This window comes from Tympanuchus pallidicinctus, unplaced genomic scaffold, assembly GCF_026119805.1.
Source record: "Tympanuchus pallidicinctus isolate F22 unplaced genomic scaffold, pur_lepc_1.0 scaffold8, whole genome shotgun sequence".
NCBI lineage: Eukaryota > Metazoa > Chordata > Aves > Galliformes > Phasianidae > Tympanuchus > Tympanuchus pallidicinctus.
Window position 1 is genome coordinate 7,176,777 of NW_026294802.1, and position 15,114 is coordinate 7,191,890.

Here is a 15,114-nt window from a genome sequence, read left to right on the forward strand (position 1 = left end):
AAAAGATAAAGGTAAGGAGGGAATCCTATTGCTGTAGCAAAGATTAAGTCAACCTTCTCAGAGGTATACAGCAAAATGACAAGAACATTAAATACAAGTTGCAACAAAGGAAATTCCAATTAAACATTAGGATTGTATTTTATTTTTTATCCAGAAAAGCAGCTTCATATGGATCAGGTTGCCCAGAGAAGCTGGGGACCCATCACTCGAACAGAACATGACTGGACAAGCCATTTAGTAACTCGATCTAAGCTTACTCTGCATTCAGAGCAGGGAGTTCAACCAAAAGGCCTCTAGCAATTTCCCCCAGTACGAATGTCTCTAATAACGTCCATGACAAAATGTGCAAGGAAACTTTACAATTTTTTGGGGAAAAAAAAAAAAAAAATTAGACCACTTTTCAATTCAGTGTGGGCAACTTTACATCTCTGTCAGCAAAACCAGTAACAGAATGCATCAGCCTTCAAAGCTGTGCTAATATTCTCCAGAATGAGTGAGTTGGCTAAGTCTGAAAAAATGCTTCCCTCCACTAACTCTTTGCCATATGGGGAGAAAGAGAAGACTTGCAGGGCTTTTCACAGCCTTGTTGTCAACTATTCATTTAAAAGTCAAGGTCTGATTCTGCGATTGGAAGACTAGGGCAAGGAAATACAAAGTCAGACTTTAAAACATGAAACTATGGAAAAGAACACCTTCAACACTATGGAAAGAACACGCAAGCCTTTGCCTATCCATAAGGGAAAGGATCGAACAGTTTTTAAAATGGAGGCAGGCAACAGCAACTTGATACCCTGCTTGCTAAATACCCCATTGTTTAAGTGTTCAGGTAAATACCTAGACAGAGGCACTGTCACAGTGTGATGGATGTGTTTAGGAACAGAGAAAAATACTTTGTTAAAAGACATCTTACAGCATTCAGCAGTACTAGGGGTCATTGCTACTGAAACACTGCAACATTTTTAAATGAAGGCTGAGTAGGAATTACCCAGCAAAGATGCTAAATGAACATTATTTACCTTGTTCTTTATTTTTCTGCGGATTTTCTTCAGCACCTTCTCCTCTGCTTTTGTCAGGGGCAGTTTGGTAGGGATTGGGTACCCCTCTGCTATCAGTGTCCTCTTCTCCTCCTCTGTCAGGATGAGTGGGCCAGTCCCCTGCAATTTCTGCAAGTCACAGAATGAAGAAATGTAACACAGTGCACACAGCCCCAGAGAAAAGGTGTTAGGGAACAGTCTCTGCACACTAACTCAGCAGTCTCTTGCAACTGGAAGGAACGGAGGGTAAAGATCGTTTACATAGCTTCCATTTAGAGACTGAGATGCTTTCAGCCCAGCTCTGAACATACTGAGGCCACCAGTAAAGCTTCTCTTGGCTCAAGCGGGGAAAGAGACAAATGAGAAGCAGTGCTGCAAATCCCTCCCTAAAAATCACCACTTGATTTCCAAGACATAGCAACAAGAGGACAGATGTAGATGTATTAGGGACAAATTAACCCAGTAGGGCTGGGTCCTAATGTAAAACACAATCCAGACTGGAAGAAACCTCATAAATGCGCTCAACCCTGCCTCAGTTAGAGAGGCACACGTCATTCCCTGTGGGAACAGGATAGACAAATGAACAAGAATTACTGGATATGCAGTTTTGATCAGAGCTGGGTTCATTCAAAGAACAACAGAAATTAGCAAATGTATGGCAAAAAACAGTAATTTAAAAGCAAAAAAAGCAAAACAAACAACAACACACACACACCCCAAAAAAAAAAAAAAAAAAAACAGAAAAAACCGACTGACATGTTAAATAAAAAAAACAGCTCAACTTACATGTGGTGCAGTCAGGAGAGGGGAATTGGAGAGTGCTGAAGCTGTGCGTGATGCCACTTTAGCTGCGGCTTGCAGCTGAATTGGGCTTGAAGGAGGGAGAGATCTAGCTGGGCTCTGCCCTCCCTCAGAGTCACTGCCATGACTGCTGGGAGGGGTTGGAGGCAAATGCAGGGGATCAACTGCTGCATGGCAAGAGAGAAATACAACAACGTAAGGGTTGGAGTGCTAACATAAGCCTTCACCAGAGCCATTGATTCAGTCACCACCCAGTTTCCAGGACTTGGACCCTTTGCTAAATGATGGATCAAGCAAATGTGGAAATTTGGAAGACCTTCAGAGCATGCAGGCCTCTAAAGGAGGAATGAAACACAGCAGCTATCTTTAGGTCCAACTGACAAAACAAGGCTATGCTCATCTGCTCCAGTCATTTCTGCCTACACTTCCACACCTCCAAAAGCCTTGAGATTTAAGTATTAGCCTCCAGCATCAATACCCTGCTTCAGAAACCACATTAACAGAGAGGGCTCTGAGCCGGCATGCCTTCTCTCCAAAAACAACAGTCTTTCCCAGCCTTGCTATGGATTTAACACATTGCCAGTACTTTGCAAGAGAAGATAATGTTCATATAATATGTTAAGGAAAGAGAAATTCTATCCCCTAAGGGTCTGTTCTGAAACAACTGGTTGGCAATGACAACCTCCTGACAGTGAAGGCTTTATTGGACCAGGAGCAGCAAAAGAAGCAACCCCAGGAATCTCTCTCAACATTTTGCTACCCACAGCCATAAGCAAACTTGCACTGCTCTGGCAGTCAAGAGAACCTGTGCTACAACTGGCAAGCCGACCAAATGGGACAGGATCAAGAGAAAGAGCACAATGTCTCAGCTACTCAGATTACATGAGCAACTAACTATGGCTGTTTTGGACATCCATTTTTTGTGGGGTGTTTTGTTTTGTTTTAAGTAAATTTATAGAAATTACACTTGGAAGATAGAGGACTGGATTCTTCTAGGTTTTAGAAATTTGAGTTGAAAAAATCAAGTGGTGGAGGATGAAGGGAGAAAAAGTAACAGAAGTCATTATACACGAGCTCTTGTGGGCTAGCATCTTAACTCTAGCAGTTGTTTTCTCCTGTAAGACAGTAAGTTCCTTAAGCTCACAAATCAAGCAATTTCATCTACATTTTAGGTTAAGATAAAAACTCCCTTTGTCCTAGCTGCTAAGCCAGTTGCGTCCCTTCCTAGAGCAGTTCTATTTATCTACAGAAATGAATTCACTAACAGAATATCAAGCGTTCCTAACTGAGATGCAGTTATCTTCTTAAATTTCAGTATTTGGCTCTTTCAAACTTTTCTTAGGTCAACAGATTATGTGCCATAAAGCTGTGTTTTACACTAAGTGAAGGGATCATCACTCTTCCTACTGCTTAATTTATATAGTACAAAGGGACCCTGGTGGTTCTCAGACCTGAACTGAAACAAATGTTCAAATGTTCAAATGTTCAAATGCTTCTAACTTAATTTAATATAAACTCACATGCTTTCTTTTGCAGCTCAAGGCAGAGATTTAAATTAGTGAAGTTTTCTCTTGTACTTGTTTTGTATGCCTTGTTAAGTCCCATCTTAGGCTAGAAGAGAAATCTTCTTTTCTAAGATCTCTTCTAACCTAAATAATCTTGGTACGTTAAGGAGATTCAAGCTCCCTCCACCAACTGTGTAATTGTTAACACATCACAGACAAAATAGGGATAATTTTTTTTGTGATGAGCAAAACAAAAACAAATCTAAAAAAAACCCACATAAATAGGTCAGAAAGATTGGCTTTTTAGCAGTCTGATTCAAATCCCTGGAAGGCATCAGCTTCAGCATAAGGATTAACATGGCAAACAAGGAAGCCAAATATTTAATCAGGGTAAAGTACACTCATCATGCATTCTGGTCATTTCCCTTGCATACTAGATAGACAATTAACAGACCTTCCTTAGAAGAGAGATTCAGAAACTGATCCACTTCATGAGGCTCCAATTTAATCTCTGGAAGAGCTTTCTGGCTCAGTGGTTTCATCTAGAAAAGAGAAATTAAGAGCATGAAAACCCAAAGCACACATCTTCAGATCTTAATTGAAGGATACAAGGATGAATACTCCATAAATGGAGAGATTTCCCTCTCCTACTCTGCTGCAGGCAAAGCTTTAACTGCTTCACACGGTTCTGCTTAGCCAGGCTACAGAAAATGCTGCCCAGCCAGGCTACAGGAAATGTTGCCCTGACTATTCCTGCTGTGGCGTTTTTTATTACTGTATTTAGTTAAATAAAAGATTATGCCTCAGAGATGACATCTCAGACTGAAAGCTAGCAAGCAACCCACTCAAATTACTTCTCATAGCAACAGAGCTGCCACTAGGATCTATTGGACTACACAGCCAGTATGAGCAGTCAGCAATGCTCCTGGCAGCAGGCAGAACCCATCTGAAACCACTGTCATCTAGGAGTGAGATGCTGAGCACTGTGTTATTGACCCCAAGTTCATTTCACCATGCAGAGGAACTGTAATAGAGATGGCTGTGGCTGAATTATATTTAGAGGACATCTGACTTGCTTGTTGACAAGGCTGGCTCACCAGGCTGCCAAACTGCTGTCCAGTCTGCCTGAATTCTACAATCCTAGGTTTAAGGAAGTCAGTCTGGCACCTCAACATGCTCAATGTGGCCAAAATCTCTCCCAGAAAAACAGTGTAATTAATTTGTGCAATAGTAGTGAGCCACCAGTTAGTTTCTCCACTGAAGGGGAACCATCAGCTGCTGCCATTCAAACTCCTGAATTCAATCACAGTCAAACTGAGCCCTCATGAATGCCCCCTGGCTGCTCCAGGTATGGGAGAAGGGCATCATAAATTGTTCTTACTCGGCAAGTTGGTATGGAAGCAGCAGCACCTCAAAGTGTCAGAGCTTGACAGACCTGGCAAAAAGTGATTTAGCAAGCAAAAAGGAAAACTCTTCAGTCACGGGGTCTCATTCTGATTAGGGGAAGACACAGCAGTGCTAAGGCAAGTCATTATGGAACTCCTAGCTTGTTACAGACTCCACAGTACAAATGAGTCACTTCAGCTATGCCCGGTTCACTTGAGACTGTTTAAATAATTTTTAAAAGCATCAGCTCCAGGCGTTTGCATTGTCTGTCATAAAAGAAAACTGCATCCAGCCAGTAAGACATAAAGATGCATGTACGAGTTTTGAAACACAAACTCTACAGCAGTAGTGAGATACCAGCAAGCATTAGAAAATGTTAAAGCAGAGACCTTGATGAGAAACCTGAATGACGCCTTTGGCACAGAGGAGGCAGTGTTCTAGGAGAATCTATATCTAATTGCACGAAAAGAAGAAGAGAAAGTCTGCAAGTACCAGGACATCAGTATGCAGCTCAGCTTGTTCCCCATCCAGTGACATGGCAGTGACAGTGAGACTGACAGAGGGAGCAAGGCCTGACGTCTCGCACAACGCTGGCTCAGTCTTTATTGCTGCTGGAGTCAGTTCTGAACCCAGACACCAGTCCTCATTTTCCAGGTCACCTGCCAGGGAAGGAAATTGGATACCACATGTTTAGGTCAGGGACAGAGAGACTACAAATGAAAATAATGTCATCCCTCCTCCAGAGAAGGGAAACAAACACAGAAGACATTTCAGTCCATCAACACCACTCTGCCCTTCCTATTCACCTCTCAGTCAATGCAGACAACTGTGCTGTTTCGGGGCTGTAACCTAATCCTAGCCCCAGGATACACAGAGGAGCAGTGCAGAAAGACACAGAGCACTAATCACTGCATACTGCCAAAAGCTGCTAGCACCTAGCAAAACAAGATTAAACAAGTGTTGGGTAGAGCAGCCAGGGAGCCATGTCCTACACATCTAACTTAAGTTGACTCCATTTTATTCATTCTTGTAGAAGTACTGCTTAGCCAGCCTTCTGCTCCTTCTGCTGCCCGCAGTCATCACATACCTGGAGCGGTGATATTACACTTCTAAGAACAAAGGATTTTTCACTCTTTCAAATTCAAGACTTTTTCCCTAAGGATTCATTTAGTAAGTATAAAAGGGGACAATGGCTTTGATGATTTCACAGGAGAACAGTACCATGGTGATCACGCTAATTTCCTCCCCAGAGCGTTTGGGAGACACAGCACAGAATGCAGATTTAGACTGGCAGCAATGAAATGTGCATCACATGTTGGCAGAACTGGCTGCAGAGACCAACTTCTTAAAAAGAAAGCTTACTGCCATCTTTCACTGAACAAAGCCAAAGGGTTTGCCTTGAATTGTCAAGAACTGGAAGGAGGTTGGTATGGTAAGTTGCTTGCTTCCCACTTGTATTCCTGGAAGCCACTTTGAAGAGAGATGTAGATATATTTTTGGCAAAATTGCAATTCTACCTTCAAAAAATTCTATTCCTAGAGCTAAAGTTCCGTAAAAGGTCTTCTTTCCTCTTGGAGAAGACTACTCCTCACTGCTGCACCATAGCACAGTCCGCTGCTATAACTTGCCAGCAGCTGCAAGGGTCATAATCCATAAATCAAGCAGTTGGATTGCAAGGACAAACATACATAAAGGAAAAGGGTGTTGATCTCTCTTTCAAAGCCCTCCCTGCTTTTATATTCAGCATTTGTTGCATATATGGAATTAAAGCAGAAAGCAAGCACGTACACATACAGAAGTACAGTTAGGACATGGCAACACAGTTTTGAACTAACTGGACACAGCATCAACTGCTAGGAGTTTTCTGGGCACTGTGGCTATGCCACCAACAGTCTGTGAGGCTGATATAAGGCCTCTACACATTGAGCTGGTGGGATGTCACCAGCTGCAGGCAGGTAACAAAAATAAGAGCGGTCTGAGAGCCTCTGTGTTTGTCTCAGCTACTGTTAAGACCACACAGGCATCTGGCACACAGGCGCTTGGTGGGGGCTGAGTGACTGCAAGAAGGGAGAAGAATGCACGTGGCCAGTGCTAGTCATTACTTTGTGGTGGACCTCACCTCCACCGCTGGCAAGGAAAGAGGTAATTTGAGAAAAGACACACCAAGGAATTAAAACTGAAAATATGTATCCTGTAATCAGATGCTCTAGAACAGCAAGCCAAACTCTGCCAAGAAAGTGAATGGTAAGGCAAGGGCTAAATACTGTACTTAAATTGCTTGAAGTGCTTAGTCCCAAAGCTTTCCAGGAAACACAGAACAATGAAAATGGAAGTATTTATGAAAAGAAAAACAAACTAACAAAACAACAACAAACAAAAAAACAGGTAGCATTAGCGTTTTCTAAATATTAACTTGGGAGAGGGGACACTGCTCTTTTTGCACTCTGTCTGCATGTCTCATAAACACAAGAATGTCATTCCATAGAATCACAGAATCAGAAGAGTTGCAAAAGACCTCTAAGATCACCTAGTCCAACCATCCACCAACCTCCAGTATTTCCAGACTAAACCATGTCTCTTAGTACAACATCTAAACGTTTCTTGAACACCTCCAGGGATAGCGACTTCACCACCTCTCGCCAATTCTGGAGAAAAAATTGTTCCTAATATCCAACCTGAACTTCCTCAAGAACAGCTGTTCCCCCTTGTCCTATCACTAGTTACATGGGAGAAGATGTTGACCCCCACCTTGCCACAACCTCCTTTCAAGTTGTAGGGAGTGATGAGTTTTTCACTGAGCCTCCTCTTCTTCAGACTGAACAAACTCAGTTCACCCAGCTGCTTAGTACAGGACTTGTGCTCCAGACCCCTCACAGCTTTATTGCTCTTCTCTGGACACCTTGTAGCGAAGAGCCCAAAACTGAACACAGTACTCCAGGTGTGTCCTGAACAGAGCTGAGTACAGAGGGATGATCATTTTACTGCTCCTGCTGGCAACACTATTTCTGATACAAGCCAGGATGCCATCAGCCCTCTTGGCCACCTGGGCACAGTGCTGGCCCACATTCAGCTAAGCATCAACCAACACCCCCAGGTACATTTCTTCCAGCCACTCTGCCCCAAGCCTATACAATTGCCTGGGGTAGTGTCCAAAGTGTGGGACCTGGCAATTGGTCACATTAACTTCATCCCATTGTCCTCAGCCCAGCTATCCAGCCTGTGCAGATCCCTCTGTAGGGCCTTCCTACCCTCAGGCAGATCCACATTTGCACCCAACTTGATGTCATCTGCAAAATTACTGAGGGTGCACTCAATCCCCTTGTCCAGGTCATCAACAAAGATACTAAATAGGCCAGGCCCCAGTACCAACCCCTGGGGAACACCACTCCCGATGGACTGCCAGTTGTATTTAAATGTTTAAATGTTTTCACCTCCACCCTGCGCCCAGCCCTTCTGCCAGTTCTTTATCTAGCAAAGAGTGTACTTGTTCAAGCCACAGGCTGTCAGCTTTTCTAGGAGAACACCATGGGAGATGGTGTCGAAGCCTTTGCTGAAGTCTATGTAGACTGTGTTGACAGCCTTTCCGTAATCCATCCAGAGGGTCACTTGATCATAGAAGATCAGGCTGGTTAAACAGGACCTGCCTTTCATGAAACCATGCTGGCTGGGCCTGATCCCTGGTTGTCCTACACATGCCATGTGATCTCACTCAAGATGATCTGTTCCATAACCTCCTCTGGCACCAAGATCAAGCCAGCGGGCCTGTAGTTCCCCAGATCCTCCTTACAAACTTTTCTGTAGATGGAAGTCATACTGGAAAACCTCCAGTCCTCTGGAGGACCAGGAACACTGATAGAAAGCAGAAAAGCGGCTTGGCTGTCTCCTCTGCCAGCTCTCTGAGCACGCTTAGGTAGAGTAGTAGGTCTCTAACTGTTTCCATCTGAACTGTAGGGGGTTTGTTCTGCTCCCCATACCAAGCTTCCTGGTCAGCGGGTAGACTACCCCAAGGATAACTGATCTGACTTTTAAAGTCAGATGTAAAGAAGCCACTGAGAACCTCAGCCTTTTCCTTATCCTTAGTGCCATTCTGCTGACAGCAATCACTGGTCAGTGGGTGAGTGCACCCCACCCTATTTGCTCTGTGTGGACCATTCAGATAGAATACCAGAGTGGTAGCTTTGCCTGGAAATCCATTATCCCTTGGTAAATGCAACTTTCAAACGTTTCTTTGGATAACTTCTTCCAAAGCCTCCCCAGTAGGGTGCTATACACTTGCTGTCTCTCTCACCTCTGGTTCAAGCTGCACTGTGGCAGTGCTAGCAGTTGCAAGCTACTTTAGACTCCCTGTGGGAGAGAACGTTATGTATAAATGAGAGTTATCAGTGAACCACCTAATTAGCCCTGCACTTTGAGATTTGTGTTACCATGCAAGTGGAAGAGTAGCCTAGCCGTGGGTGCCCAGGGAAACAGGGCACAGCCTCTAAGACTTTGCTTTGTGATCTTTATCATTTCTAATCCCTGGATTCATCACAAGGATGCTGGCCATCAGCCCATCACTCTCCTCCGCTGGGACCTAAGCATGCTGCCTGACCTGACACCCCGCCATCACCGCTCAGCTCCGCACCAACTGCTCCAAGTTATTCCAGGCACTAAAGCTATTCTGACCAACTCACAGGTTTTCAGAGATAGCAACATGGTGCATTTAACACTGAGATAACTTTGAAGAACTTCATTTATCTGGTCTTTGACATTGCCTTTTAAGCATGGTGACAGCTGTCATTCCAGATGATCAGCTCTCTGAAAAGAAGGGATGGAGCAATGCACTGGTCAAATTCCACCCTCACATCCCCCTCTTCCTGATTTTCCCAAGTCCTTATTACACATTCATTATCACAGTTGGCATTGTGTAACGAGGCACTTTCTTTTGATGCATTCTTAATCCACCGCTAATCTCTCCTCAGATCTTCAAGGACATTTTCCTCTCTCCTTTCTCCACTTCCTGAGCACATTTGGTTGACATTACCTGAAAATCATTATTAGTTTATTCCTATAACAACTCCTAAAAGCTTCATCTGCTCTGCCAAGCCCTGATCTAGCAGAACAAGGGAGAAGTCCTTGCCAAAACTCCTTGAGAAAACTGCAAAAAACAAGATAAATTTAGGCACATGGGGAAAAACTGAACAGACTACGAAACAGTGGTAATACAGGCATGGTACACCTTTTGAGACATCATTATTTCTGGTGGAGGTGCCTGAAGAACCATGGCAAAGGTTTCATGGAAGGACGAGAACAAGCACAGAGTTGCACGTGAAATCTCGAAATGAAAGGGCAATGGAGGATGGCTCAAGAGATGTACCAGGAGAAAGGAGGTCTTCTCAAAACCTAGTGAGTCATGCTGTGGAAACAGTAGGTGACTGGGGTCTAGAAACTGAAGGTAAATACTCATCATTATATCCAACATGATCCAGGAGGCACAAGTGAACTAGTAAGACAGAGACCAAAACAACAGACTGAGAAAATGCCCTTCTGGATGGATATCAATAAAGCAACGGTGTACTACCAAGTTGAGACAAAATATGTTGCATGTCGTTCAGGGATAAGAAAAGAAAGCCTGAGCAAGAGATTTAGCTAGTTGAATGGGTAGGAAAAGCTACATCCTAAAGATTGTCGCTTTGGTCGTTAAAGATCTCTTCCCATCCTGAAAATCCTGACAACAAAGTTCACTGCTGAGCAAATGATCCTGGCTGCTAGGATCTGCCTGCCAGCCAATACTTCCTACGAATCTCAGAGCTCTGTCATGCAATGACTCTAGATGAGAACCATTTCAGCAAATCCATGGATACCAAGCATTTGGCACATTAAATCTGTCACTTAAGCAGTCCATAGTTTACAAAATCCCAGATCCTATGTGCAGTGTTCAAGCACTGCTTAATTGCATGCACAGTCCGTAAACTGAACATCGCTGTTTGCAAAGCGCCCTGGTATTAAGAAACATCTATGAAGGTTTATTTCAGTGTATTATTGTAATGACATAAATCTAAAAATAGCAATGTCATGATGTGATCCAAAGCTCTCTCTTTAGAACCTGTGTCTTACCCAACACATAGAATGCACAGCACTCCCTCAACTGAGAAGCTCTACCATGTTTTGTTATTCTCATTGCTTCCTGATGCACAGTATCATCTCTCCTTTACCAAATGCAATTCAAATTCAGTTCCCACAGAGCTGTTTAATTCCCTCCTAGGGCACAATCAAAATACTCCACCAACCTGAATTAATTTCCACGGTGGTCCTGAAAATTCAAGTGAGCCATGCAGAGATTGAGGCCACAAAGTACCTAGTAATTTAAAATGACCAACTGGAGACACTGGCAATTGGATTTTTCAGGTGATTTAGCATTGCTATCATATTTCACTTAATCAAAACATAGTATGCACTGAATTCAGGTACATGAACATCTAGTACTTCTGCATCTAGTATCAGGTATATGAGCATCTAGTACTTCTGCAACTTAATCTTCAGTTTCAAACCAAACATCCAAAAAATCCAACTCATCACAGCAAAGAAGTGTTTGTGGCACTTGAAACTATGATCTCTCATGTCCAAGAAGAAAAATTATATTTCTTTAGAAAGCTTTTAAGTGCCGCTTTTGTCATTAGCCTGTCTCACTTTTCCTGTAGACTCATTTAGCATTTTCCACATTCTTTTAAAACAAACAAAATCCAAAATCAAAACAAGGTAGGAAGCTTACAACATGCCAAAGCAAGTTCAGTCAGTGACACAAAAAACTTTAAGCATGACCCTTGCTTTCCCAGCTATACTCATCACGTATCCTGCTTGGTTCCAGGTACAAGACTGGCAACACGTAAGACAATGTGCATGCAATAAAGCAGGAAAGGATGCTCAAAATAAGATGTATTCCCCTCTGTGCTGTAAGTACAGGCACTGCACGTGGTGCATATTTACACAGACTGTCCACGTAGCAAACAAATCTCTCCTTCAGCTTTATCTCAAAACCCCTAACACTGTCCCTGGTTCAAAGATCTGCTGTTAAAATGGACAGTGATAGTCAGATCATCCACCACGCATACTACAAGCAGACTCCCATTTACCTTTCCTTTCTCCACATCACTACACCACAAAGCAAAAAGGCCGTTCAACGTTTTGCTCAATGAAAACTTAAGGCCTTGAAAATTCATTATGAACAGTGAGTCACAGAAGTGCTTGGGTTTTGATGTACAATACACCCAAGTTTTTAATTTCTCTATGTGCTGCCCACCACGTATTATGATGTCAGTCTGAAATAAAAATGGAGATCAGAGCTCCTCTAAGCATCACAGCTGATGCAATAGTCGGTACATACTATTTAGGCATAGATGAAAAACACATACAACCAAAAAAGGCTGTGTTTGTGCAGCAACCAAAACACCACCTCTACAGATTCCTAACTTTGTACTTTCAGCTGCCAATGTTTTCTATGAAGGATCCTGTAACTGGAGGGGGAAGGAAAACAAAATAAAGCAACCCACATACTTTGCTATGCTTATGGTTTCCATTTCTATAAAAATCAATCAAAACTCTCCCACAGAGCTCTCAGGTAGCCGCCCATTGCTGAAGGAAGAAGCCAGGTTTCTCCCTTCTCTTAAAACAGCTACTTGGATGCTGTGGTAACTTACAGGACAGAACTACTTTTGCCCTCGGGTTTGTCTAAAAGGCTGTTAAGAACTTGTCAAAATATGGTAAGATTAATATGTATTACTTATACGCACATTAAAAAATACATATATATTGTTAATATATTATATATATGTGTGTGTGTGTGTGTGTGTGTGTGTGCAATATATACATATGCAAATATATATATTTTTAGTCCTAGTCTCCTAACAACACCATGTGCCACTTTCTGGGATAATTCATACTTCTCCGTTGAGCTGCAATGTCTTACTTCTTCCTTTTACCACAGAATACTATTAGAAAGCAGGGTAGTAAAAAGGAAAAATAAGGTCAGAAGCATTTACTTCATTTGTACAGTTTACTTCACAGAGAAAGAGTCTCTAGCTGGCTTTGCTTTCCCCCAATTTTTTTTTCTTTTTTTACTTTATTTCCTTCTATCCAACATTATACTTCACTTTATAAAGATGAATTTTTCAACTTCACCCAATATACCAACTCCTCTCCTGAGAAAAAGTAAATCAACTCCGGTATTGACTAAATTTCACCTTCTGTGATGGATGTATGGAGAAAGAGAGCTAATGAAATAACTAAGAAGATCTCCCTTGCTCCCTACTTTCAATTCAGCACTGTTCATTGAAGAGTTTAACAGAGCCATGTTTTGCAAGCACAGCCAAGTTGAATCAGTGATTTGCTCTGTATTTTTTGGTAAATGAAATTAGAGATGCACTACACATTCCAACCCGCCCTCACCCAAGTGACAAGAATGCAAGTGCTCAGCAAAAAAAAAAAGTGATTTTGACCTCTTTTTCCTGCGGTATAAAGGAAGGCGGCATCACTAGGCAGTCACATGAAGTACATACCATCAAACCTTATCTTCAACATGCACACACAAAAAAAGCATGCCACCATAACTACCATGCCACATTGTAATCATGCAGAAAACAGATGGATATGCTGAATGTCATTTGAAACAAGCCTGCAGATAAGACAAGTGGAAGTACTTGAGGGTTATCCTTACACATATAAGCAGGATGAAGAGGCTGTCTATGTGTCCTCCAAGTTCACTGTCCAAGCAATAGATAAAATAGCTAGAATGTATTAATGAATAATAAGCATGGCCTAAGCCACTCTGAACAAGGGTTGGAGCCATGCTTGCAGCACAGGTCTGTGTGTGCCTTTTGGTCAACGTCCAGCTCTTGTCTTGACCCACCTCAGGGAAGGCTGACTGCTCCCTTGTCCTTCTCACGTCTTGGCTCACATAGCCCCTCAGTAGACACAATACCCCTTCAAAGCACATGAAACACTTGGGCCCCACAGTGAGGAAAGAGACCACAGCCACCCCCACCTCTAGTAATGATAATGACACCAGATCCCTTGAAGCAGCCTCCACAAACACAACACTGTTTGACCAGCAAACACTGGGATCCTTTTTAAAGCACCAGGAAGGCAAAAAATAAATAAAAGGGGAAAGATGAGGAGCAGTGATACGCATCCATCCCAACACATGGCAGAAGCAGCAAAAGAAGCAATAGCTAAACCGTTTCCTCCCCACTCTTACTTATTATTCTTATGGGGAGAACAATGTTATTCTTATAGCATCACCCTTAACAAATGCGGGAATGAGATGCTGAAAGAGGGGCGGCAAGCACTCCAATGCCAGTCACAAAATTGCTGTTCTACAAAAAAGCTTTCACTGCTCTGCAGATATGCTTGTGCCTTATAAGAAACTATTCTGGGAATCAAATCCCACCATAAAAGAAGAGGAATTTAGGCCTCCAATGCTATCTAAGCTCTCCTCTCTCTTTTCCAAGCAAAGAACCCTTTGCTTTAAGATCAGCTTTTACCACATCAGTCTATGCCTCTTGCCACTATGTCAGTTGATCATCCATCCCCCTGTACTCAGCACTGATGAGGCCACACACAGAGAGGCCTCCAGTTTTGGGCCTCTTGCTACAGAAAAGACATCAAGGTGCTGGAGCATGTCAAGAGAAGGGCAACAAAGCTGTCTGAAGCACAAGTCTTATGGAGGGAGGCTGAGAGAATTGGATTTGTTCAGTCTGGAGAAGAGGAGGCTCAGGTGAGACCTTATTGCTCTCTACAGTGACCTGAAAGGAGGTTGTGGTGAGGTGGGGGTCAGCCTCTTCTTCCACATAACAGTGACAGGGTGAGAGGGAACGGCCTCAGTATGCACCAGAGGACATTCAGGTTGGATATCAGGAAACATTTCTGCTCAGCAAGAGCAGTGCTGCAGTGGCACAGGCTGCCCAGGGAGGTGGTGCAGTCAGTCACCGTCCTGGAGGTGTTCAGGAGCCGTGTGGATGTGGCACTGAGGGATGTGATCAGTGGGCATGGTGGAGATGGGATGGTGGTGGTTGGACTGGGTGATCTAGTGATCTTTCCAACCTTTTTTTTTTTTTTCCTTCTCCTTTAGAAGATTCTGATGTCTTTTTTGAAAAATTATTCCTAAAAGTACTATGTTCAGTTAACAGTAATCTCTCAGCTTTCCAAATTTTTATCCCCGCATGGATGCTCTGAAGGCATATCCATCCACATGAAGGCAGCAATCAGGCTTTGAGGCACATGAAAAGGTCTTAATGGTCCCAGAAAAACCACTAAGCGAACATGAACTCCCAGTGCAACTGTATAGCTACAAGAGAATGAGATCACTGGTTCCAGAAACAGCAGGACTGGAAGTGGGAGGAGTATTCCCCTAA

General features: G+C 43.0%; 1 protein-coding gene across 2 annotated transcripts in view; it reads right to left on the reverse strand.

The window, feature by feature from the left end:
• The window catches only part of CREB3L2 (cAMP responsive element binding protein 3 like 2), a 78,964-nt gene that overhangs the window by 19,766 nt on the left and 44,084 nt on the right, over positions 1-15,114 (reverse strand). The window contains exons 3-6 of one of the 2 annotated variants that reach the window (XM_052667903.1): positions 5,219-5,385; positions 3,795-3,882; positions 1,821-1,999; positions 1,017-1,163 (exon numbers count right to left, since the gene is read on the reverse strand). In XM_052667903.1, coding sequence (XP_052523863.1) covers positions 1,017-1,163; positions 1,821-1,999; positions 3,795-3,882; positions 5,219-5,385 — 581 coding nt within the window. Of the gene's footprint in view, positions 1-1,016; positions 1,164-1,820; positions 2,003-3,794; positions 3,883-5,218; positions 5,386-15,114 lie in introns of both variants that reach the window. The other variant, XM_052667902.1, reaches the window with a different exon arrangement.